The sequence below is a fragment of the Acanthochromis polyacanthus genome, chromosome 5 (genome assembly GCF_021347895.1).
Source record: "Acanthochromis polyacanthus isolate Apoly-LR-REF ecotype Palm Island chromosome 5, KAUST_Apoly_ChrSc, whole genome shotgun sequence".
NCBI lineage: Eukaryota > Metazoa > Chordata > Actinopteri > Pomacentridae > Acanthochromis > Acanthochromis polyacanthus.
This window is the reverse complement of record NC_067117.1, coordinates 19,235,442-19,262,803: the sequence shown is the minus strand read 5'-3', so window position 1 is coordinate 19,262,803 and position 27,362 is coordinate 19,235,442. Positions and strand designations below refer to the sequence as shown.

The 27,362-nt window shown below is 39.4% G+C and overlaps 1 protein-coding gene across 1 annotated transcript; it reads right to left on the bottom strand.

The window, feature by feature from the left end:
* Positions 1–507: 507 nt before the first annotated feature.
* On the bottom strand, positions 508–27,251 carry vstm2l (V-set and transmembrane domain containing 2 like). The gene is made up of 4 exons (XM_022202941.2): positions 26,953–27,251; positions 5,103–5,272; positions 2,367–2,411; positions 508–1,682 (listed from the first exon to the last, which is right to left on the bottom strand). Exons 1-4 carry the CDS (start codon positions 27,065–27,067, stop codon positions 1,380–1,382), a joined length of 633 nt encoding a protein of 210 aa, XP_022058633.1. The 5' UTR covers positions 27,068–27,251; the 3' UTR covers positions 508–1,379.
* Between the last annotated feature and the right edge of the window lie 111 nt (positions 27,252–27,362).

The window sequence follows — 27,362 nt, the reverse complement described above, 5'->3', positions numbered from 1 at the left end:
AAAAACAGTTTTAACCACTTTTGGCAGATATGCAGAAACTATGTATGGAAGTGCATCCGCTCCAGCACTGTAAAATGTTATCACATGGTTTGAAACAAGGACACACACAGATCTACAAACCAAGTAATCTGTTCTGCCAAACCACAGTTTTCCTCAGTTAAATGCTTCACGAATCAATGCTCTCACTAAGAGGTTAAGTATTCTACTTCCAATATTTAGTTAAGATAAAGAAGAAATTAAAGAACCACAGAGAACAAACTAAGAGTCTGTCATGTTAGATTAAAACTTTGTTTCCCTGAGATACACTTTTAACATGTTCATGTGATAAAAGTTTAAGTGTTTGCTTACAGTTGAAATTATGTACAGCGAAGGTGTTTGTCGTTGACCCAACACAGCTGGAATCACATGAGGTTTCATTAAAAGGCTGGTTGCACACCTTTAAATGTATGCAACTTCAATGAAACCTTATTTCAATTCAGCAGAAAGACAGAAAAAAGACCAAAAACGTCATTTCGAATGAATGTATTTAACAGAACAAATACTGAACAGCAGCACTAAGAACAAATACAGTCAATAAATGAGAATGTTTAGACCGAAAGTGAAACTGTGGGTGACAAAATGAATATATCAATGAAAAGTCTGGAGTGACCAACATACTACTGGTGGTTGTATCATTTGGTTGAGTAGCACTGACAACCTTTATTTTAGTTTGTAAAAGTCTGCAGTGCAACAGTGAATATACAGAAGAATTCATATATTATCTGGATGTGATGAAGGCATACATTATGACAGACATTCTGGTCGTGGATTAGAAAGATAAATACAGACTGTTTAAATTTTAAATGAAGATTACAGGACTGAAATCGATTTTCTTCAAAGGTTTTCAGATAATAACTTAAAAACTTAACTAAGTCTTTATTTCTTTGAAATTTACACTGAAATACTGCAGCTTTTGACTTAGATGTTGGCAAAAGACAAAACAACTCACACATTGCAAAAAAATTGTCTGTCTTGTATGCGAACCTCAACTTTGCTCTGATTACTATTTATAATATACATGATAAAATAACAAATTAAAAGGTCTTATTTGTTGTTACAGCCTTACTGTCACATTAACATAAACCTAAAGCATTAGGAAAACGCACAAAGAACAAAGCAACAAAAAGAACACAATCAGATATATTGTCAGTAAAACCGTCCCCTCCGTTGGCATTCAACAGTAATGGCATCCAAACAAGAATATTAAAGATAGACAAACAAACCATGGCACACAAAAGGCTCCGGTTAGGATCCAACTGTGTGGTGATTAATGCGCCGATGACCGTCCCTCTCTACAGAGATAAGTCATGAACATGCAGACTTAGGGCAGATCGCCCGCTCTAAAGCACACAGCTCTCATTACAGTCAGTGGTGCTGCCGGCTGACCTCTTCTTCAGTTCCCTGCCCTCTGTCTGGTGGGGGGAGTGTGGCGGACTCCCCACTGACCGCTGGCCTGGTTCCTGCAGCTCATCCGACCCCTGACTCCTCTCAGGCTCCACCTGCAGGTAGGCCCAAACACGGTGGCGCTGCGCCACAGCACCGCTGTAGTCGATGACACGACACTCGTACGTGCCCTCGTCTGACGGTTTGACGCTGGAGAGACGGAGTTTATGTGAGATGTTGCTGCCGGCCACTTTTACCACCTAATGATTAGAAACGACAATATGTTCTTATTGAAAGCAAATTACATATCAGTCAATCAATCCGACTACGTATACTGCACTTTTTGTACAAACCGAAATGCAACACAAAGTGTTTTACACAAAACAAATAAAAATGCAATAAAAGAAAACTAACAACCCCTACATTCACCTTATCAATGAAGGGCTCTAAAACACTGGGATAGAAGGATTGAGGAAACGTTACCCTATATAACACATGGAATGAGGAAACACCAGATGGGATAATACTAAATAAAACAAGCTTGACAAATAAAAAATAAAACATCTATTATTAAAATAGAGATAGGTGGAGATAAAGTAATAAACTTTACCTTAAACAGACTAAAATATGTGAATAGGTGAATAAACAGAGAAGTCATTAAATTAAATTAATTGTAGGAAGCAAAATAAATACATAAACTATATCAAATCAATCAAAAACCTGACGAAGAAGGTGGGTAACATACATTAAAACATATCCAGTATCATCACAAGCTTCATTGTAGTTTAGCATCCATCCAGAAATGCAAGTAAATGTTACAAAAGCTTGTATTTCTTCAGCATTCATGACAACAAGAAACAACACAATCAAATCAAAGTCAGCTACTTTCATTGATCACGACTCTGCTTTGTGCTAGACAGCAGCTGACGCCACGTCAAACTCACACTAATTTTGGTGGCATCTTTGGACGTCTCCTCCTGGGCTACAACCTGCATAGAAAGACGGATGAAGCATTAGCAGCAGAAACCCGATTGAGGCGGCCTTTTTCACAAAAACGTTTTCTAGCAGCATCTCTGTGCATCCATAAAAAGCTTTTTCTTTTTAACAAAGGATGCCTTATTTGGATTTTTCATCTCTCACAGTTACCACTTTCTCTTGAAGCTGTGTGTGAGTATACATGCTTACATCTGCATGTTTAACTGTGTGTGTACAAACACCAAGCATGTAAGCTGCAGAAATAGTGAGTGTGCGTGTGATTGGGTATGCATAGGCACAGAGGTATTCTTTTGGGCATAGGTATGAATTATGCATGGAGCAGAGAGAGATTTTGAAAATCTATTTCTTTCTCAGTGCCAATTATAGTGTCTGGAAGCACAACAGGGGAGTCTGAGCCCCCCCCCCCCCCCCATCATGGGAGAGAGTCAGCCTGCTCCCCCAGTGCTGGCAAATGCTAATCAGTAATTATACCTTCGTTTCAGTGCCAGAGGGTTTCTGCCATGGCTAATATTGAATATTTGCCTTTGATTGAATTACAGTAATTTTTAGGTTCAGTCTTCCTAAACAACTGTAAAAACTGAAAAAGTGTAAGTTAAAATGCACTTTGTAATTCTTGTTGTCTATGTTCCGCATCAAGTACAATAAAAGTTGATACAGATATCACTTGTGAGCAAAAACATTTGTCATATATTTTGCTATGGTCGGCTGGTTTCAGGAACTAACCACATATTTCTCGATGATATATTAAATTCAATTTACTTTACAGTGTCCTTTTGGAACTTGTAAGTCCGACAGTTACTTGGAAAAAAACCTGTGAGATGTTTTTGCTTCTGCGAAGTGAGCAGAACATCTAAGATTTTTGATTTTCAAAGCTTCAGACTCCTGCTCACTGTCTTACTCGCAATTAGTCCTGCATGTATTTACAACATTTCGGTGCCAGATCTACATCAGGCAAATGGTGTGTGAAGAAGTGTGACTTTAATTTTTCAAATTAAGCATGTAGTGTTTGTGAAGATGTTTTTGCATTTATTATGAAGGATTGTATTTATTCATTGATGCTAATTTTCACTTGTCATGTAAACGTGTCCCTGCAGGTTCATCTACAAATGCAACCTGCAAAACTTTAAATATTTTTAGCCCTTGGGTGCTTTAAGTCTTCTTTTTGTAGTAATTTAGCCCGTAAATGTAAACAATTTTGAGGTACACCAGTGACAGTTCTAATGTAGTGTTAAAACTTTTAGAGTTTCTGTGCATTACTGTAAACTGTCATGCAGTAAAATGAATGTGAGACGTCATTTGGGTGCAGAGTTACAGCAACTCCTTATCTAAGATGGCTTCTCATTGTCACAAACCAATTGCCTGATGAAGGCTTAGCCCTAAAATGTTGTTAAGTATTTTCATTTTGCTCGAAAGCGTATGGGTGTCTGTTTGAAATCCACACAGAGTCTCATGAGAATCGTTTCTTTGTCAAGATTTTGTACATTAACATAAGTTATCAGAAATCCTGTAACTTCTAGTATAGATGATTTTATCTGCTTGCTTTTGTCTGTATTGTTTTGTATGTGTTCCTATGTCTGCTTATATTTCTTATGCCTGACAGACTGTCATGTCCTGTACTCTCAGAAGAATGCTCCAAATATCTGACGGAAAATCCAGTCAATGGTAGGCATCATAATGCATCAATCATCATGAAGTAGTCTACACAAATGTAGTAGTTCCCAGACTGCTTTCCATCAGACAACCCCTAGAATCCTCAGATGAGCAAAAGTACTCCTCCAACAGCATCACCTAAATATGCTCTTATGAATAGATTCTAAACTGGCTGTTTATTCTATTGATTGTGTAAAAGCTGATTCTGCTACAATGTTTTTAATGCAGTTTCTATAGTGGCACACAGTGCTGCAGATGTCCCGTCTGTGCAGCCAAGCTCAACAGAAAACTGTGCACATCACCAAAAAGCAATAAACACGAGCATAGGACTGTAATTAGTTACTATTGTGCTGAATAATTTGGATTTCATAGCTGTCATTTCAGGAGAAATTACTGCAGGCTGTGAGCAAAATAACACAGTATTAACAAAAAATCTCACTCTCCACTGGGACAAAATAATCAATCCTAGAAAAAAAAAACACGATTGCAAAAATGTTATTAATGACAAAGCATATTTTTGTGCATTTTTTTAAATTAAAAAATACACTCTGAGAAGCTTACAAGATGATTTTAAGACAGGCAACAATTAGTTTATATATGGCCGGTTATGCAACAGTGTTTGACAAACAGTGAATGCCTGTAAGGGTCAAAATGCCAACGCTCAAGTTGATTTGGTTGAGTTTATGCTCATATTACATGACTTTAAGTGGTAAAAGCTGGATATTTCAACCATTGCTGTCAGATAACCATTTCAAATTTTTCACTATAGCAACAGATTATTAATTTCCTCTTTGCAAACTATGTGAACTATTTGTTACTTTTAGCCATTTCAACTCTTTAGTCATCACTTCCACCTAACTAGCAATAGAAGCATCTGTTTGTAATATTTCAGTTGAGTTTAGCTTAGTTCAGTCATTATAGGTAGGCTTTCGTCACATCATGGAAACTGCAAAGGCTTTCCATTGGAACACACTGCACAATCACCGCACTAATAAAGTTAAGACGAAAAGAAGCCGCTTTGCCTTTCAGCTTACATTATTGGTAATGTGGCCGGGCTTCTCTTGCCAGTCTCGGTGGTCCTTGATGTACCACCACTGGATCTCCAGGGAGTAGGAGGGAGAACCGGCGCCACGGAAGGAACAGGCCATCTCTACATCCTCACCGCTGTGTGTCCTGATGTCGTGTGGGACCTCTGTAAAGAGAGCTGCAAGAGACAGAGAGAGAAATGACAAAAAAGTTGAATGACAAGTCAAGGGCTTAAGACATCCAAAATGTCAGGAGCAAAAATCCACAAGATTTCTGTCTCTCAGATTGCTCGGTAACAACATTTCATCAACGGCAATGCTGCATCACACTTGAGCAGGAGGAACACTGAGGCACGTGAGAAAAAGGTGCTCGAACCAAAGTAGATATATGAATGAGGAAATCAGTGAAAAGGTTTGGAGTCGCGTTACTAGTCGGTGTTTTTCTTTGTTTACTTGAAAGAGTGCCTTAGTTCAAATGTTCATGTACTATATGTTGCCTTTGTTTCAAGAGAACTTTAAAGTAATCAGATTATGAACAGGGGAAAGTCTCAACAGTGTACAATCCTTGTTTTAAGGTACAGCACACTGAGCTGAACATTGTACGGACACGATAATTTCTAAGTGTCATCGCATTTCAGTCCCACACACTTCAGATGAACCACCTACGTAAAGAACATCATGTCTGGAACATGACAAATTAAACCTGACTACTGCGGTGAAGAATATTTCATGAGCTCAGACTTCATTATCGATGAGTGATAGCTTCAAATTACATGAAAATAATGACATTAACTTCTTAGTTATTATAAATCACGACCATACATTAATTACTACAACACCATAGATACTGTTTGAGAAGACACAAATATACTGAACCCAGAAAAGAAATAACATGAAGCTGACACTGATGGCAGCTTCACATATGAGACCAGCACCATGCTGAGGTTTCATAGGATGGAAGGAAGTCTCATTACAGTCAGCTTAATGTTGCTATGGCAGCATTCATACAGTGCTGGCCATTTTAATTACAATATAATTAATATACAGAAGAATGAAGTATAAGGCACATAAACCATCAGAGATGATGGGTATTGATTAAATATGAATTCACAATTTAACACACATAATACAACCTCATCAGCTCTCTGAGTCTTGCTGATTAGATTGATTTTGTGCCAGTAGTTTTCAAGAAATATTACGGGAATAAGAGTGCTGACCAAAAATCTTTTATGTCTGTACTGTGGTGGTAGTTTTCACTTGTATAAAAAACTGATCTTTGTTGATTGTGTCAGTTTAGTTTAGATTTTTTTTAACTTCAAATTTCTACATTTTTAAACATGTACTCCAAATTGTGCATCTCTTTCTACCTTTGTCTTAATAAATACATTTAGCCACACAAAATTTACGCTAAAACTTACTTGCCAAAAGCAACCGGACATTTCCGGCCAGCTGTAACAGTTGACAGCAATAAACCTGCAACTCACTATGTTACAGCATCTGTGATTAAATTATAACATTATGATTAAAATGAATGGGTTTCTGGTCATTTGACAAATGCAAATCCAATGTTCACCATCCTTATAGCGGTGTTTTGGTCTTCACCAACACCTGAGGAAACAATCTGACTCTTCAGCTGCTAAACGCTTCACTATAATTGCAGCTAATTGCTAACTTTATCTCTGTGCTATTTGATGCTGAACAGGTCATGTTTCATGCGTTTATCAGACACTCTGCTGCTGCTGCTGCCAGAAACAGGTTTGATGAGAGCAAAGAGACTGGAAAAGTGAATTGTGACACATACTCTAAAACTGGAAAGTCCCAGAAATCTCATTGTCATACTAGGAGTGTGAGAAGAACAGAATAACCTGTCTGTTCTGTCAGCTAATATTTTATATCTCATCAACAGAATAATCCTCTTTCAGAAAAAGCCCTGCAGAAGACAGAATAGTTGAGCAAAGAGAGATGTCAGTCACTGTATTTGAAATTGACATTCACTCCGTCTTGTTCGAGGATGATCCCAGGATGAACAGGAAGCTGGAAGGAAAAAGTCAGAGAAGTGAGAAACGGCGGAGGGCTTTGGTGTCGTCGGACTGACTGGGCCCTCAGGAGTCGTGCCCTTGATGCACCGCTGCTTGCGACAAGGCAGTGGCCTCATTTGTCAGGAGGAGACGTACTGTAGGAAAGAAGCCTTTCAGGGGACAAGAGGGTTAGAGGAAGGAGGAAGAGAGGAAAAGAAAGAAAAGACATATTAGGGCAAAGGTGAACTGAGGCAAGAGTGCTGAGAAGAAAGAGCTGAGAATGATAGATGGAAACGTGAGGAAACTGATAGGAAAGGCAGAGAGAAGAGCTCAGCACACACACAGTAATAGGAAGTATATAAGACCTTTAGAAATACTTTTAATAGACCAATGATATATGGAAAGGTACATAGAACTGGCAGGCAGCAGTCCACTGTAGCCTGGCAACTTGTGCGGCACTCTTTAGTTATATATGTAATATGCAATCAAGAATGTCAAAAACTTAATTTTTGTTTCTTAAAGTATGTTTAAACTTGTACGTTACCATCTTCAAAATCCACTTAGCTCTATGTCCAATGTCTTGATCTGCTTTACTTAACACAGGACTCTGTGATATTGGTTGAACACATTACTGCAAGAGCCACATACCGCTTGTAAATTTTCTACGATTTAAATGCGTCCAGTGAGCTCCTCCAGAGATAAAGCATAGGCAAGCTCAACCTTTAGAACACTGTTTTTTAAATGAATTTAGCTGTTGTAATGACAGTTATTGCCTTCACAAGCACTTCCCAAACACTGCTTTTGTAGGGACACCATCACTGTAACACAGGCTTAGTACTGCCCAGGACAGTTGTGATGGTTTATAGAAATACCAAAAAAACCAAAGTGTTTTTCCCTATATAGGAGAAAGATAATGGGTGCAGTCAGACCATTCTCTTGTGTTAACACAGTACTTGGAAGATACTGTAGGTCTGGATATGGAAGAAAGCCTAGAATGCAGAACATTTTGGTACAACAGTGACACATGTGAAGGGGGGACACAATATTTTAAACAAATTTCAATGTAATGCACTGACTATGGTGTCATGAATCATTAATGATATAATTTCAGCTGCTACACACACTACCAGCTACAATACTAAGAGTCTACTTTCATGCAAGCAGCTTTGTGAGGTTGTGCTGAGGCACAGTGGAGCCACCTTTGCTGCTGAGTTTTGCTCAATAACATCATTATATTTCTCAAGAGAGAGATGAACGTCTGAACCAAATTTTATGGCAAACCAGTATTTTGAGACATTTCATTCTGGAGTCTGGACTGAAGAGGTAAACCAAACTACAGACATTTCCATCTCCCTTGAGTGGCTAAAAATATGAGCATTGCAAGCTTTACAGAGATAGGCTCTCTCATAGGACTCACGTATTAAGAGTGTGCAGGTGCACCTCATAGCCTCATATATCGTGTCTGAACATATTGCAAAAATAAATGACAATAATATGGTTTTACGTCTCACACAGCTGCAGACAAAATGATATTGCCGGGCCCCTGGCGGATCCCTCTTTATTGTATTCTCCTTCAAGCACAGCAGTGAATATGACACACTGAAAACTCTTCCACACAGTGTTAATGTCGCTTCAGTATTTGCTCGGATGAAAACTGCAATAACACTGACAAACCAAAAACCTACATTTGAACACATTCATGTCAAATCCCTGACAAGCTTCTGAGGCATCTATTGTGCATATGATATAGATGTGTTTAATTCTTCAAGCTGAGAGACAAACAGGTTGGTTAAATTCTAGACCCTAACAAAATTCCTTTATATTTTAGATTTTAAGGCTGAGAATGCTTTCTGATTAACCTGGTATGAGCAGGCAGCACTTAACGGTGGGAAAAAAAACAGCTCGTTCTTTCAGTTTTTCTGTCTTGCTCTATTTTGTTATGCAAATTCTCCTCAGACTAAAAAACAGGTGAGATGAGGATACATCTCTGTCAAACTCAAGGCTACCTCTCCACTTTTGTTCCAGCTCCATCTTGCAATATGAATCCTTATTAAGATGCTGACAGATGAAAGGGGAGAAAGTGTACCGCTCTTCTGATTTCTCACATTATGAAGTAGCTCAGGCGTAACAGAAAAGTACGAAATTCTCACACACCTGAAAGTAACAACACAAAACACGGTGCTGTGAGGAAAGTAAAATCTATGAACAAAAAACACAATGGCGTAGTTGCAGTTGAAATGTCATTTTTGGCATTGGTGACCCCAGTTTTATTGCAGGAGGCACAGAACAACAGCAAACTGGCTGCTGATGAAGACCGAGATGAGGCTGAAAGCTCAATTATTGCATTCAGTCAAACTGAATAACCTGCATGTGTGAAACAGTAAAGACATTTTGAAGCACCTCTCACTGCTTTACGGCAGCGTGAGATAAACTGAAACAGAGGATTTTATAGAAATGACTGATTTTTCATTTTAAATTTTCAGACTTTCTAGGACATTTTTTTTAGGATACACAATATTGTGAGACAGAAATAAAGGAAGAAAACCAGGACAAGCAGACAGAAAGACAACAAAGCAGACAAAGCTGTTTTTCTCATCTCTCTGCAGCTCAGTGTAAAGCAGCAGACAGAAACTATAAATGCATCTGCGCTGACTTCTTCTGTTTTTGCTGCACAGTGTGATGCATCTTCTGTGACAATTTCCTGTAGTGTTAACTATCCCTTCGATGCCACTGTAGGCTGTAATCACAGCTGCTATAATGATTCACTTTCATCTGATGATGCACATCCTTTTTAATGGCATGACAATCTCTCAGGATAACAAAGCAGTATAATTTGAACGCAGCAAGTTTAAAAGATACCGAAATAGCATCTGAGGCAAATGATGATTATTATAAAGTGAAAAGACCCCAAAAAACTGTGACGTTATCTGACCTGTAATCTTTGTAGGAACACACCAGAGCAGCTCCCAGTAGCAGCTATTTTAGAATTGCCTACACAGTGTAAGTCTGCAGCAGTCAATTACTTCTTGAAAATTACAATAAGACTAAATTAATACCAAATGACAGAAAAGATACAGTTTCTCAGTCTATTGATTGCTACGAGTTCCTTTCACTGAAAGCACAAAGAATTAAAATTGAGAAACCTCTCCTGGAAGGAGAAAAATGAAGTAAAATGGGGATTTTGATGCTATTGCATCTCACAACGTATTTCAGAGAAAAGACATTTTCTTTATGGTTTCACGCTGAGGATTCCTCTTTCTATAACAGCATTAACGTTATGTTATGAAGAGCACTCTGTAAGACGTCTCATTATTCAAAAATGGCACTTTTCCTCGCAGATGACTGATGAATAGCACAGAGGGTCTGACTAAACTTACAACAAAGTCTCATAAAAATGTGCTTTAAACACACGGTGCCAGAGTTGATGCCTGGAAAGACAGAAAACTTCACTGTGCATAAAATATAGGAACAAAACAAGAAAGGGTGGTATTTCAATCTTCGGAGTTTTGTTAGTACTCAGTGCAGGTTCTCACACCCTTTTTTTTTTTGTCCTCAAGACACAGTATCAACAGCTCGAGGCAGAGCACTGCAGCATCTGTCACCTTAACAGGCTGCAACCCTGCAGACAAAGAAGATGTTTGTGTGACACACAAAGAAAAAGACAAAACAGGAGTGCACATAAAAGCTTAATATGGAAAATTTAAAGCAAAAATCAATAGCTTATTACTAATTTAGCAGATCAATACAAAAATCATAGGTAGTTCATCAAATCTTCAGATTCCTCTACATGCAAATAGTGTGCACTGGGTTGTGCTAAAACCCTGTGAAACTCATGTGACTTACATTGGACATGTCTGTGTTTTACTTGAATTCACTGACATTACTTGTGAATCTGGTATTAAGAACCATTGAGCCACTTAAAACACAGCAACATGTTCCTAATTGCATGTTATCCATCTAAACCTCCTTTAATATTTTGTTCTTCTGAAGGATTTGAGCTTTCTCTGAATAGGCTTCCACACTTTGTAGCTACAAGAGCTCATGGTGCAAAGAAAGCACACACACACACACACACACACACACACACACACACACACACACACACACACACACACACACACACACACACACACACACACACACACACACACACACAAAGGAAAGATTAATGGTACTTTCCAAATTACAGACATGGTGGCAAAAGATTATGATTACACAAGGTCTCCAAAATTATTGCCAATTACTTGAGGTCCACAGGTACCATTAGATAAATCAGGCTTAGGAGTGACACTCTGTTCATAAAGGGCATATTTAGAACCACTTTTGCAATATTGTAGAAGATTGTAGCATGAGTCAGTCATTAAAAAAGTCAGCTAGAGTCAGCTTTCAGCCAACATCATTGAGCTGATGTTAGTTTAAATACCTAGTTAGCTACAACTGATAATATCTGATAGCTGCACTCATAAATTCAGCTGGCAACATAGAAGGTTGACAGGTGGAAACGAGCAGCGTGCCTATTGTGTACCTCTGCGTGAAATCAAAAACCCACTGTTTGAAATAATTACCATATTCTAAATGGCATCGTTGCCACTGTCATAACTGTAAACTGCAGACAGTATGTGCCGTGTAACAAGAGAAAACTTACACTTAGGCTTAGTTAATATGGGGATCAGGACTCAATGAATATTTAAGTGTCTGTTATAGCAAATTTAAATATTCATACATTTGTGCATTACAATTTTATAGTGAAGATCAGCGTAGACTGATTATCGGCCTTTACAATTAACCGATTCAAGCAATTTTCTAATTATCAGTATCAATTTTTCTTTAATATTTTCCCACTAAAATAAATTCATTTCAAAATATGCCACTTTGGCTCTGCTGCAGTTGTCTTTCTCTAGCTATAATCTCTGCTCTACGTCTCTATTAATATCCCACCCACAGCACTATCTGAGGGTTTATCAGTTTCCTTGATTACTAATAATCAGTATTGCCATCTGCCCTGAAATAATCCTATCAGTTGATCTCTAATAAAGCGGGTGCTTGTCTTTGATCTGTATCATTAATGGAATATATCTTTAGCTGCTGCTTCCAATATGAGAAAAATAGTTTGGATTTCACACATAGCCTTCACCGAAAAATCAACCCTTAATGACTCTGTAAATATATAAACAATTCTTTCACTAAACTATGATCAAATATAGAGAATGAAGGCTAACTGGTGGGGAATTAATGATGCTCGCTGAGTCTCCACAGCCATTTGAAACCACAGCGTGTGAAGTCAAAGTCAAGTCAAGGAGAGAGCTGCTCAGGGAGTCCTCACATACACTCAGGAGTCCAGAGCTACAGTAGGACAGGCTTATAGCTGCAAGGTAATTCCTGCACTTTCCCGTCTCCCCAGCCAGCCAATAAGACCCTGATTCTGCAAACGCAAGATTTTTCTCAATTTTCCACCCCTTTCTTTCGCTTGTTTAAATCCCTTTTTAGCTCTTTCTCTCTCCTGCTGTCTCTCTCGCAGCTCACTAACATCTCCCACAAATCTCTCCCTATTGTTGTTGAAAACACTGTGTTTTTACTCGACTCGCCCACTTTTCTATGGCGCTTTCATTCTTACTTTCTGCCTATTAGAGGATCCTTCTACCTTTTTCCACTCAAGTCTCCTCTATGCTCTCACTTTAATTCAGTTTCCTCCCCTACTTTCCCTCTCTCAGCCTCTCTCTCTCTCTCCCTCTCGCTGAGTGGGCAGTATGTGTCTGTTGGCTCTCTGGAGTCTGGCATAAAGAGATGCTTCCAACGCTCTCAGAGTAGCTCACTACATCTCCTGGAGTCTTGCCCACTGGCTCTGGCAGGTGTTCAGCATCCTGGGCGAATTACCCTCAGTGTGTCTCACTGTGTGTGGTGCCCTGTGGCTTGAATTCAGCACTCTGTGTGTGTCTGCAAGTGTAGCTATGCAGTATTTGAAATGTTAAAAGGATTTAACACATTATTTTCCTGTTGCAAATGGACCATAATGGTGCTGCGGCATGTCTCTGTCGCATGTTGTACGTCCATATAATGCCCAAGCTGTTCCATTACAAGCAAATAATGTACAAGGTGGAGGCGGAAAATAGCAGGCAGGAGGCAGCTCTCTGCAAATATCATTGTGCAAAAGTTAAAACTCATATGTTTTTTTTCCTCTATAACAAACACGCATAGAATTGCACACACAAATTGGCTCAGGAATCACAGCAATTCAAAAAAGATCAAAGGACAAAGAACGAACATCTCTATTAGATGGAGGAGGAGGAAAGAAAAATGACAAATGATAATAAATTGTGACTCCCCACCTTATGTGCTGGAAGCCTCTGGAAAAATATGCAGCTTTGCAAATTGTGCCTGCTACCTTCCTTCCTTCATGTCTCAGATGAAATATAACTTTTATTATGCGCTTTGAATCCGTCTTTTTCAGAAGTTTGGTCACTGATTTGTTATTTTGCCCCGAAAGGCAAACCATCTCATTACCAGTGTTAGAAATAAAAGGTAAAATCTACAAGGAGAGACACATGCCAGAGATACATACAATGCAAGAAAAGCTGCAGATGTATGCAAATAATTGTCCAGCTCCAGTAAAGCCCACTTTTGTAGAACAATGCTGAAAATGATTAGTGCTGCTCCACAGCAAATATGCAGCTTTTACTATTCAAACATGCTGTTTCCAGAAATCATATTAACATATGTAAAAGATCCTCAGAGATACAGTTGAGCAGATATATTCATCTATACTCGCTGTGATTTTACACAACTGATTTCACTTTCATTCATTTGATGATGCTTGTGGTGACAGAATCTAGAAAACAAAAATATGTAAGATAGCTAAAGAAAAAAAAACTTCTGAGCTTCCTTGTACAACAGTTGCACTTTAATTGCAATATTTTAATCTAATTGGTTAAGCCAAAGGTCCACATAAGGAAAATTAGATGTATAATTGAAATCATAGGCCATGATGTACTCAGGAGGGTAAACATCTTTACTTAAAGTTCAATGTGGAACATCACACTGACTGTAAATTTACATGATGTCTAAAACATGTGAGAGAAAGTGCAATCAAACCCCATAACATCCACTGTGCTGTATTACACTCTACATTTACTATGCCTGTGCTTGTGCATTATAATTATGCTTCCTCCAATTCCTCCTCTTACTAATGGATATTGCTTCTTCACTTATCTGTCAAAGAGCTCCATTAAAGCTTTTTTATGGAACTTTGACACACGGAAACTTTCCGTCAGAATTTGTCCCTGTAATGTGCGGCGGACCTTTTCAAGACAGAAGAACTTTTCACAGCCTCACTCACTCTGCAGGCCCTGAGATATAGGCAATAAAAATAACTTTATTTTATAGAGCTCACACCAAAAGCAAGGAAATGTACTTTTACTGATTTCATTTTAAACTCTTCTTCACGAATCAGTGTAGATTATGTTTTAACAGACAATCTCTTACTTTATTCCTATTTTACTACTAATCTCTGTGTAATTCTGTATATTCCATTAACCTTTGTTTATTGTTTATTGTACTCTGGGAAATATAATTTCCTCTGGGATGAATAAAGTAGATCTGATCTTATCTTATCACTTCATCCATCCATCCATTCTCTATACACCGCTTTAACATCACTCGGGTCGCGGGGGGTGCTGGAGCCTATCCCAGCTGACTCAGGTGAAGGCAGGGGACACCCTGGACAGGTCACCAGTCTGTCGCAGGGCTACATATACAGACGAACAATCACTCTCACACTCACACCTATGGGCAATTTAAGAAAAGCCAATTAACCTCAGCATATTTTTGGACTGTAGGAGGAAGCTGGAGTGCCCAGAGAAAACCCACGCATGCACAGGGAGAACATGCAAACTCCATGCAGAAAGATCCCAGGCCCACCCTGGGATTTGAACCAGGATCTTCTTGCTGCAAGGCAAAAGTGCTAACCACTACGGCACTGTGCAGCCCCTATCTTATCACTTGTTATTCTTAAATAAATACTGCAAGTGTGGGGTGAAATTCAGGAATTTAACTTTCTTGATTTTATGGTAACTAGTTCAATGGAAAAATCAAAGGAAAGGAAATAGAATGTGGGTGAAAATCAACATTTGGTTGCTAGTTTAACTGTATGCTTTATATTATTAAATTACTCTTCTTTTTTTTTTTTTACCAAAATGATGAGCCTTATCCCAAAAATTCCTCCAAACTGATGGACACACCAGAACTCCACTGGAGGCATGAGTCTTTCAAAACATATTTCCTCATTTGGTGTTTTGATGATCGACATTGCTGTCTAACACACAAAAAAGAGGTTTTTAGCTTGGTTGAAATCTGGTGACTGTGAAAGCCATTTTCATACTCATCAAACCATTCAGTTACCCCTCGTGTCCTGGGGATGGGGGCATTGTCATCCTGAAGGAGACCACTCCTATCAGAATGGAAATGTTTCATCACAGGATAAAGGTGATCACTGAGAACTTCAGAGGGATTTGCAGGGGCACTTTAAGGAGTCAATTTGAGTCAAACCACGCCACTAAATTGTCCGCCACAGTATAACGGAGTAACCGGATCCCCTTACTGTAGGAGTAAAGCATTCGGGGCTGTACCATTCTCTTGGTCTATGACACATACATTCACCCATTTGTTGAGAATGATATCACTTTCTACATCACTTTCTTCCACATCTCTTTAGATCAGTGGCGGTATTTTTTCACCACTGACACAGTGTGTTCGTGTCCTGCATTGACATTCTCAGCCACCTGAGGAAGAGCTGCTATTCTGTGTTCCATGTCAGACTAATGCACAAGTATAAAAGTCATCATCTTTTCCACATATTTAACTGCAGAAGTCATTTCAGTCACTGTTTCAAGTCTGAATGAAGCTCATGCCATCCGTGCCCCAAAAATGAACCATTTTTCAAAGTCACTGAAGTCTGTTCTGTCGACCTAAGTGACTTTGAAGGAAGGTTTTTCTCAGAACCAACCTTGCTCAGCATTTTTGTAGATGCCAAGAGCATGATCTATACGTGTGTAATTTTCTCTCCCCTCTAAATAGGGTGTGTTGGTGTGTGTCCTTTCTTAACCTCAGCCCCCTCTACAAGCCCCCTTGATTATCCATCTGACAGTTGTCAAATTGCCTTTCAGTTTGCTATGCAGGTGCCCTCCTTAAGCTGCCTGTGGAAAAACAACTTGTCTGTCTGCTGCTGTGTGTGCCGATGTCAGGCCCTAACAAGCCTCCTCAGCAGACACCCAACTGTTTCCTGACTTTAATCACAGTAGCATCACCAAAAATCAATTCTATTACCTCGGTAGAATGCTAAATCAACACACAAGCTGATTCCATCGGTGAATTTTCAGGGCCCCAAACTGGCTGAGAAAAGAACAAAATCATGTACCTCTGAAGTGAGTATTGACTTCCAGGGAAATCTTAAGCACACTGGGCTGTCTCATTTATAATGCTATACACAGTAGCTGGCAAAGAATGAGTTTGCTTGGCTTGGCCTCATCCAAGTATAGATTTTCATAAAAGCAGCACTGTCAGAACCATCCTCAAGCAGAGGCAGGGGGCCCTTATTTGAAGATGCAAGTACAGTACATGCATTTTTAAAACGGTCCTCCCTGGCATTTTTCATTATATTGCTCAAAGAGCAATGATAGAAGTGAGACCATGAGAACACAGCGGCGGGTGCTCGCTATCCACCAAAGACTCATTAAAAATGAAAAGGGGAGAAAATAATGAAAGAAAACAATGCGGTGGAGAACAAAAAAAATATATAAACAAATGCAAATACGTTGCTTAAACCCAAAAGAGACCACTCTTTTCTGTTCATAGTAAATATTGTTTTTACTTCAGGTCCCAGGCAAAATGAGATGGATAAATCCAGCCCGAGTGCCAGCGTGAGGTCAATCCATCGATCCTCTCTCTCTCTTTTCCATCTCTGCTGTGGGGGGAGCTTGAGCTGTTTGAGGATGACTAAATTACAGAGGGCTCATTAGCATGGATGAGAAGCAAGTGTGACACCCGTATCTTTCCTTGTCCGTGCGTCTGTGCTTGTGTAAGCAAGAGGGAGAGAAGCTGGCAGAGTAAGTCTGTCACCACCTCTGGAGTCTTCAGCTTTCTGTGTCAAACTACTAAAGGACGAGGCTTATGTTACTCTATATTCATCTTACTGAAATCATAACACATGAAAACACCAAAACCAGCAGTGTTACTCCATCTCTCGACACTTTCCAAGGAGAAATGACACATTGCAAACAAACCAAAAATTTACGCAGCAGTTTCAGTCAAAACAAGGCTAAATAATTACCTAAAACAGGTGGGCAGTTATCAGCAAATGTTGCTCAAAAACAACAACACGGAGCCTTTATATCTTAACTCACATATTTACACACATTAATTGTGCCTAAGTCATTCAGTATACAACACCAGAGTGCCTGGAAAAACAAACTTATCTAGTACTGCCTGTGCTGCCATGTTGTTCATCATATTGAACTGGGTGTGCACAACAGCAAATGTGCAACATTTTAACATATGTACAAACTGTCAAGTCAAACTATTCAGTGATTATAAATACTGTAAGCTGAGCAGTGAAAGTCAGAAAGTATTTTAAAAAAGGACATTTTGCAATCCAGAACATGGTGAGGGGAAAAAACGGTGGTCAGGAGAGACTTTGTGGAAAAAAAAAAAGCTGTTGAAAGTACTACAGAGTTGATTGATGGCAGTCACGCCAGCAGCAGAAGAGGGGATCAGAGGATTATTACTCTAAGTATGGAAAGCAATAGCTAGGCTGGTATGAAATTCAAGTTCAGGAGACTAGAGTTATAGGTTTCCATGCACTGGCTGGTGAAGAGGGAAACTGTACAAACTAGAAATTAATCGAGTAATATTATCTTCAGACTAAATGTACTATATGGAAATATAGTTATGGTCTTACTGGAACTTAAAGTAAATCCTGTGTTTTAACAGTTTCATCCATTGTGCTGTATTATTTGTTTATTCAGGAGAGACAGAGAGCCTACTGTGTTGCCCATAGTTGGAAAAAAAAATAAAGGGATAAAAATGGGAAGTCATGTAACTAGCTTGGCTTTCCTTGGATTCTGTGTTCAGGTTGCTCCATTTATCACTCTCCATTCTTATGAAATTCTAAACTTAACAAATTTGGTTATATATAGACGCCCTGCAGGCTATGTCTGCGTATCGGGACAACTCGACTCAGCTGCTTTGAGTCAAATTCCAGGCCTGCTTTTATATCGAAGCCTGTTCCTGCAGAGGGGCATTTGAAATGATGCCCTGGTAGCTGGATGAATTGTAGAAATCCTCCTCTAAGTTAAGTGCAAACATTTTTCACTTGAAAAGGTGCTGCCTATCGGGGACAGCTAGTAAAATCGGGTTCATTAAGTCAATGCCTCCATTTGAGTCACATCCGTAGGGCACAGAGGAGAAGAAATGATTCATTGAGAAGAAAAAAACTGTAAATACCAAGACATAAAAATCCAGCTTAACATCATAACTTCCACCAAGGTGAATGTAAATAGCCTGTGAACAGAATCCTTCTGAGAGAAGGTATTTCACTAATTTGATGAATGGGTTTAATAATCAGGGAAGCCCCAAGGGAACGGTGAAAGAAACAACAAGAAGTCGGTGCAATAAAGAGACTTGCATGCTGCAGATATTTATCTTGATCTTAAAAACCTTTAATCTTGGATGCAAAGAATCTAACTAGTGAGAGTTCTATTGTGGAAAAACCATTATGGATGACAACATTTTGGTTTAGAAACATGATTTAAGTACTTAAGGGCTGTTGTTTTATCCAATGCCAATAAAAAAAGAATATATTATTTAGCAGGCAGATTAAGTCACAGTTTAATCAAACACTCTGATACTACTATCAGCTTGAATTACCGTGTCAAAAGATTTCTGTACAGATCGGTTGCTGTACAGGTGGCAGCTAGTAACCAAACGCAGAAAAAATGCTGATAAACAAAAATAAGCAGTCTGGGAGTTTGCCAGAAAGTCAATAATACTGCATTTGGTTCAGAATCAGCGGTGGGGCAAACAGACGGGAGTCTCCTTGGGGAAATAATCGTTTGCAGTGAGACCTTCAGCCTGAATTCAAGGTGGAAGGTAAAAATAATGAAATAAGAATGGAGCCGGTAATCAAGCAAGCAGCTGTCTGCCTGTTGCCACCGAGACTTTGGGCCCGCAGAGTGAATTTTTCATAGCCCTTGGGACACAAGACTCAGAGGCTATTTCTGTGTTTTCTCCCAGTATGTGGCGACATGAAGTCGCACGTGTTGTTGACAACACATACCAGGCCTTGAGGCACTTACGAGATTGCACACTGTACTCCATCTGGACTCCCCAGTGATGAAAGACAACATTATGTTCTGTTCGACTATGCTGCCCTTGAGAACATTTAAGTGATGGTGTTTGTGTTTTCCTTGAAATGGAACAGATGAGTGCAGGAACTCTCTGTTTGGTGCGATGTGTCCAGTCTTGGTTTCAAAGAACTAAGCTACAAACTGAATTTAAAATTATACATTTTCATTTCAGCTGAAGTGACATTCAAGGATGATACACGACATGCAATGTTTATATAGAGTATTTCAATTCAGCCTATAAAATTACCACAAATGTACATGTTGCCAATCCTCTCAATTAAAAAATGGTGTTTTGTTTTCCGCACCTTAAATGTCGAAGATCTCTTAGTCCACAGTGTGCCATATTAGCATAAGTAGAAGCGTTTTCTCCCAAGCAGCAACCTTAGGAGTTGAAATATGAAGCCAAAACAGAAATGTCTAAAACTGCAGTTCCTAAACTGGCCACTAGAGGCTGCTTTCAAAAGCAAGTGAATCCCATTAGATTCCCATGTTAAAACGCTCAACTTTACACCGGAAATATGCACATTTACAACCTAGTAGAGAAAGCGTTTTTGTCTCTGTAGCTAATTTACCCGTTTAGGATTTACGTGACAATCGGCGTACGTGAATCCATCTGTCCGTCCACAACATTACTCAAAAACGGACTAACGGATTTGGATGAAATTTTCAGGGAAGGTCAGAAATGACATAAGCGCCACCGCATTAGACTTTGGCAGTGGTGCGGCTTATAATCTGGATGAATGAATTTGTTAAGGATTTCCCATTGCGAGATAGCGGCATGGCATCACTGTACACACGTGGACAAAATTGTTGGTACCCCTCAGTTAAAGAAGGAAAAACCCACAATTCTCACTAAAATCACTTGAAACTCACAAAAGTAACAATAAATAAAAATTTATTGAAAATTAAATAATCAAAATCAGCCATTACTTTTGAATTGTTGATTAACATAATTATTTAAAAAAACAAACTAATGAAACAGGCCTGGACAAAAATGATGGTACCTCTATAAAAGATTGAAAACTATTTGACCAGAGTGACATGATTAACTCAGGTGTGTCATTTAATTGACATCACAGGTGTTTCCAAACTCATAATCAGTCAGTCTGCCTATTTAAAGGGAGACAAGTAGTCACCCTGCTGTTTGGTGAAAAGGTGTGTACCACACTGAACATGGACAACAGAAAGCGAAGGAGAGAATTGTCCCAGGACATCCGAAAAAAAATGATAGACAAACATCTTAAAGGTAAAGGCTGTAAGACCATCTCTAAACAGCTTGAAGTTCCTGTGACAACAGTGGCTCATATTATTCAGAAGTTCAAGACCCACGGGACAGTAGCCAACCTCCCTGGACGTGGCCGCAAGAGGAAAATTGATGACAAATTGAAGAGACGGATCGTTCGAATTGTATCCAAAGAGCCCAGAGCAACCTCCAAAGAAATTAAAGGTGAACTCCAAGGCCAAGGTACATCAGTGTCAGATCGCACCATTCGTCGTTGTTTGAGCCAAAGTGGACTTCATGGGAGACGACCAAGGAGGACACCACTGCTGAAAAAAACTCATAAAAAAGCGAGACTGGAATTTGCAAAAATGCATGTTGACAAGCCACAAAGCTTCTGGGAGAATGTCCTTTGGACAGATGAGACCAAACTGGAGCTTTTTGGTAAGGCACATCAACTCTATGTTCATAGACTCAAAAACCAAGCATACGAAGAAAAGAACACTGTCCCTACGGTGAAACATGGAGGAGGCTCAGTAATGTTTTGGGGCTGCTTTGCTGCATCTGGCACAGGGTGTCTTGAAAGTGTGCAAGGTACGATGAAATCTGAAGACTATCAAGGCATTCTGGAGAGAAATGTGCTGCCTAGTGTCAGAAAGCTTGGTCTCAGTCGCAGGTCATGGGTCTTCCAACAGGACAACGATCCAAAACACACAGCCAAAAACACCCAAGAATGGCTGAGAGAAAAGCGTTGGACTATTCTAAAGTGGCCTTCTATGAGCCCAGATCTGAATCCCATTGAACATATGTGGAAGGAGCTGAAACATGCCATTTGGAGAAGACACCCATCAAACCTGAGACAACTGGAGCTGTTTGCTCATGAGGAGTGGGCCAAAATACCTGTTGACAGCTGCAGAACGCTCATTGACAAATACAGAAATCGTTTAATTGCAGTGATTGCCTCAAAAGGTTGTGCAACAAAATATTAAGTTATGGGTACCATCATTTTTGTCCAGCCCTATTTCATTAGTTTGTTTTTTTAAATAATTATGTTAATCAACAATTCAAAAGTGATGGCTGATTTTGATTATTTAATTTTCAATAAATTTTTATTTATTGTTACTTTTGTGAGTTTCAAGTGATTTCAGTGAGAATTGTGGGTTTTTCCTTCTTTAACTGAGGGGTACCAACAATTTTGTCCACGTGTGTAACTACGACATGTGAATGCTGCATCAGCAGCTGATTGTTCTGCTGATTGGAGGTGAGTACTACCTACTACAAATCCACCAGGACTTCATCCATCCATTCTCTATACACCGGGGGGGAGCTATCCCAGCTGACTCGGGCGAAGGCAGGGGACACCCTGGACAGGTCGCCAGTCTGTTACAGGGCTACATATACAGACAAACAATCACATTCTCATTCACTCCTACGGGCAATTTAGAGTAATCAATTAACCTCAGTATATTTTTGGAGTGTGGGAGGAAGCTGGAGTACCCGGAGAAAACCCACGCATTCACAGGGAGAACATGCAAACTCCGTGCAGAAAGATCCCAGGCCCACCCTGGGATTTGAACCAGGATCTTCTAGCTGCAAAACAAAAGTGCTAACCACTACTCCACCAGGACTTGTCCATCGGAAATCATACAAGGAACAATTGATTAAATTGTGGGGGTGTTTCAGAGTCCCATCAATTCCTGCTACATATTTAGGCCACGCGATTTGGTATCTGTGTGTAATATACACATGCATAACACATGCCTGTGCTCATCACAAGGTAATTTTTATTAAAGATTTCATCTGTCGGAAATTGTACAAAGACTGAGCAGCTGTGGCGGAGCACTGCGCTCTCTGAGTGCTTTTCTTGTAGTATCTATATCATTTATTTAAACGTATTAAGGCTTTAAGTTATGCATAACTAAGGAAGTGGCCAATTTAAATGATGCCTTTAAAGGCCAGTCTATGGCCTTCATATTCCATCTCTTATCTCATTTTTGGAATTAGAAAGAGTCAGGAACTGGCAAGAAGATGCCAGCCCAACCCACCACACTGAGCTTTAAAATCGTTGTTCAGGAAAACTATGGATAATGTCATCTTTCTGTCCGCTTGTCCATCTTCATGTAAAGTTGATGTTTCCTCCTCAGCTTTCCAAGCGCTGGTGACTTTAGTTTTCAAAAACATTCTCCTTTAACAAAAACATGCCTTTTTTTCCTTCTCTCTAGTGATTCAGAACAAATTTCAAGCGCTCATCCTGTTGTAAACAAATCAGCAACAATTTTACCAATCAATTCATCTTTTCATTTTTTAGCCAAAAAAACAACCAAAAAAATCATCAGCTTGTAATGCGTGGGTATTGGACAATCGGGTACTGGATGTTGGTCAGATAAAAACAAAATGAATCCAGTGATGGCCATTCTTCCTTTGTTGAGACACTTTATTGACTAGGTGATCATCAGTTATTGGAGAAAATAATCAGTGGATTAATCAACAGTGAAAAATTCACTATACCTGCAGTAGTTGTGGTCATGCTGCTTTCTAAAGAGTCAAACAAGATGAAATTCTTTTTGTAGAACAAACTTTTTGTAGAACACTACAGAATCTCTGGAGATTTCTGCATTAATGGAGGAAGTTGTGGTCCCTTCAAGTTATGACATGATAACCTAAGTCATGTATTGTGCATCCTCTCAAGGAATGCTTTGTTTTAACCGTTCTTTCACTGTTCTGCTCTCTCTTACTGAGCTTCCGCCAGCACCCTCTGCTGTGACAGCATGACTGTACAATCTGTTGCCCCCCTCCACACTTTTACACTGTCAGAGCTTCATTAAATTGAAAGCCAATGCAAACTGCCTGGGCTGGCCGTCCTCATTAAGAGGACACCAAACAGAGGACTGGCAGAGGATCCCAGACACTTTGGAAGCCTAATGAATTGGTACACGCCCCCACACTGTGAAAGTGCTACGCTCGCAATGGATAACAGGATGAACGCTGCCAAAGAGCACTAACATTGCAAGGTCTTACGCTGGAATTGTAGGGTTCCCCACAGATGATGAAACCATCATCATCACTTTGTGTTTTCTGTTCCTCCAAGGACAAAAGCTCACACGTGCAAAAACAACACTTAGTCTTAGCGTCATTTTCTGTCTTCAATGCTGAGACTTGACCTCCATGCACTTGTGGCAGGTAAGAGTCATACTGTGATGCAAGTGGCAAACAATGAGGTGAAGCTGCTGATCCATCTACCAGGGTCGTCTGTCTTCATATAATTTTCACATGTCACAGGTGATTCGATCTACACTTCAGCTCAAGTGGAAACTGGGGTGAAGGGGCCAGATGCACTTATCTGAAACAAATGAGTCAGGGCTGAATCTAACAAGCACTCTCCAGAACAGTGCATCCAGCCTCTCTGCTCTGCATGAAGGCTCAGCTCCCCTCTGCTTGGGCAATTTATCAAAGAGCATGATTAAAAAAAAATCTCCTGAGAATTGCTTAACCACAAAGGATGCCACAATTCTGTTTTCTGGTGCTGAAGTGAAAATACAAAGCTTTTAGTTTGCTTTCTGAGTCTAGTTTTTCATTCTTGTTAAGCACCCTAAGGCATTTCTTCTTTACGGCCGTCCTGACACACAGAGCGGGAAAGAAAACACAACAATTACAGACAATTTTAATTAACTCCCTGTGGGAGAAATGTTACTAATTGATTTTCTAACCTGTCCAAGACAGTCAATCCATTCGGAGCCACTGCACACCGCACTCATTTAGAATGATCGAACTAAAGCTAACTTGCTAAGCAGAGCCGGCTCAAGGGACAGCTGGTGAGACAATGCAGTGGTTATCACACAGTTTAATTAGATGACATTAAATCTATGTTTGGAGCTGCAGGAGAAAAAACGGCAAAATTGCTGGTGGGCAAAAATGCCAATTATGTTTAGAAATCTGATACTGATAGAAATAACAGAATTTCAAAAAGAGGAATTCCACATTCAAATAATTGAACAGCATATGAAGTTAATCCTAGATTAATATAAAAGCTGTTTAGGAAGACAAATCTAGTTATTATAAAGTTTCTAAATGTATTTATCAAATGACGGAATCACCCAGAAACATGAAAGTCTTCTCTCAATCTCTGTGTATGTAAGATTTATACTGCACAATTCTCTGCAGTCCAGAAAAGAGATTTTGTACATTTGAATTCAAAGCAGGCTTTACTATTGTGTAACTGGATCTGAATCATTCTGGTGTTAGTCATTCATTTTTAAAGCTATTACTACTGCCTATCATTATTCTATATGTGGGAGTCAATTAATTAAAAGAAAACGCAATTTTACTGCAGGTTTCACACACTATTTTTATGATCAAGGATAATTCTTCTTCGGAGGGAGGTAAATCAGTGGTGAATGACACTGAGCAACCCATATAATACAAGGCAATTTAGCATCAGCTACTAATAAATCTACCTAATAATAGCAAACACAATTGGATCTCTAGAAAATTCAGCAGAAGTGGTGTAGTCTTAAGCACCAACCCCTGAGGAACACTGAACTCTTGCAAACTCAAGCTCTGCTTTTCTATTTTGTTTCAACAGGAGGCACCCAGCTGTAAATATGAAATATGGAGAAGGTGCTTCAGTGCAGTAACACCGCATCTCGAGCTTCTACCCACCTCCATTAAAAAACACATAGAACAGCACAAGTCCCCCTTTCTCCTTTGGGTGTCTACAGGAGCAATAATTTGTCTCCAGAACATGCCTGTCCTTGTGCATTTTTTGTTCTTATGGTTCACACCTGCTCACAATAATGCAGCAGTTTCCCTTCTGTTATATATCAGACTAAATAACAATGAATTGCTAATTTGATAGTTGAAATACTGCACTGTTGGGCTTGTGCACGTTTGGTTAAACCTTCACATAACTGAACGGAACTCATGTTCAGTGTCAAACCCACTATTTTACCGAGATGCCATACTAAGTAGAGTTTAATTTCAAGCAGAGTTCTCAGAGACTAGATTTCTGCTTCCCTAATTCTGTAGAACATGTCTTAAAATGAAACACATTTTGCATATTTCTACATTCCTGTAGTGAGTCTCAGGCACATACCCATCTACTGTCATTGTTCCAGTCTGATTTTAACCTGGGGCGTACTGAATATTATGCCCTTTCCTCTTCCCTCAGGTTTGTGTTTATCAGTCTCTGCCATCAACATCCAAATTAATGTAGAATTAAACAAACGAAACGGTTGGAGTTTAAATCAATGGCGTGATGAGGAGATTTCTGTGAGTAATGCATTAAACTAAAAAAAAAATGCATAAAACCAGCATTTTAATGCCTGAAAATAATGGTTTTCATGGTGATTTATTTCTTTTTGTTGTACTGTATGCAAAGCTAAGCCTTGGGGAAAGACTTGTCAGTTTTGTGTAAAGCAACTTCAGACAAAAGATTTGTGTGTAAGCTGCTGATTGGATTCAATGTTATGATTCTTAAGGTTGCATATAACACAATTATATTCAAATTCCTCATCCCATATTAGGTGCATCCACTACTATTTTTTTTATTTAAAAAAAGACCATGCAGATTATTGGGTGGCCCTTAATAATAATAACAATAATAAACTCTTATGTTTAGTTGATGTTATTATAGGTAAGACTAGTCTCACTTCTTCCAATATTTCCAAGGAAACCTGCATGTTTTATACTGTCATTAAAATCAGGTAGTCCAGAGGTATCTTTCATGCAGAAATAATTACACACACAACAATTTTTTGGACACTTTGGTCTGCAGGTTATGAAATAGCTCAATATGCACAAAAGCCTTTTATGCTGCACCTGCTTTTGTCAACCCAAATAGGTTGTGATGAATCTGAATGCAGGCTTTGAAAGTGGGATGTGGAGCCTCTTAATGAGTTATTAAAAGTGGTCTTTAGTATTCAGGGAATTGATGATGTTTCACCCTATTCAACCAGTTTGGCGCAGATACAGTAAAACATTAATAAAGTGTGATAATTAGGTTGGATTTAACAACCAAATGTGTTTCAACTCGTCAGTAAAAACAAATAGGGCTGCAAAATTAGTCAACATGTCCATGCTTAGAACAAAAAAATCCAGAAAAAATTAAATCAGGAACAATCCATGTTCACTGAACCCCACCCAGACACTTCATCCTAACACTCAGTGCAATAATATTAAGCTCTCCATCTTCCAGTCGAGCTTCCTCCGACAGACATAAAACAACTTACCATTTCCAGAGATGTGATTATCCACCTCTCCGTGCCCGTCGTTGAGAGCTGCGTTAAGTTGAATGTAAAGTCCCGCGTACTGTAAAATCCCCATTATCACTCCAAACGGCCCCATGGCTTCGGCAGGTATTTCAAGCAACTGTATGAAAATTTGTCACGTTAGGTGGAGGGCATCGATAATCGATATGTTTCCCCACCGGCGCTGAGCAGCCCTCGCAGACATGCAGCTGCAGCTGGAGGGGGAGAAGCGCTGACGCTCCGCGCGGCGGTGCGTGAGGAGGTGATGCGGCGCAGGCGGAGGGAGAAGCAGGTGCAGCGGCTAACACCGGGAGTCAATTAGGCGGAGGGATCTCACAAGGTTGGTGTGATTTTGTTTTCTGGCTTCTCATTTGAAACCTGTTTAAATATTC

Bases quoted from the DNA above. Each gene is read 5' to 3' on its own strand.
- vstm2l (XM_022202941.2), bottom strand. From the start codon at position 27,067: ATGGGGCCGTTTGGAGTGATAATGGGGATTTTACAGTACGCGGGACTT. The intron at 5,273-26,952 runs GTAAGTTGTTTT...TGTCTCTTGCAG, and splicing joins TAATCACATCTCTGGAAATG to CTCTCTTTACAGAGGTCCCA. The intron at 1,683-2,366 runs GTGAGTTTGACG...TCTAATCATTAG, and splicing joins AAGATGCCACCAAAATTAGT to GTGGTAAAAGTGGCCGGCAG.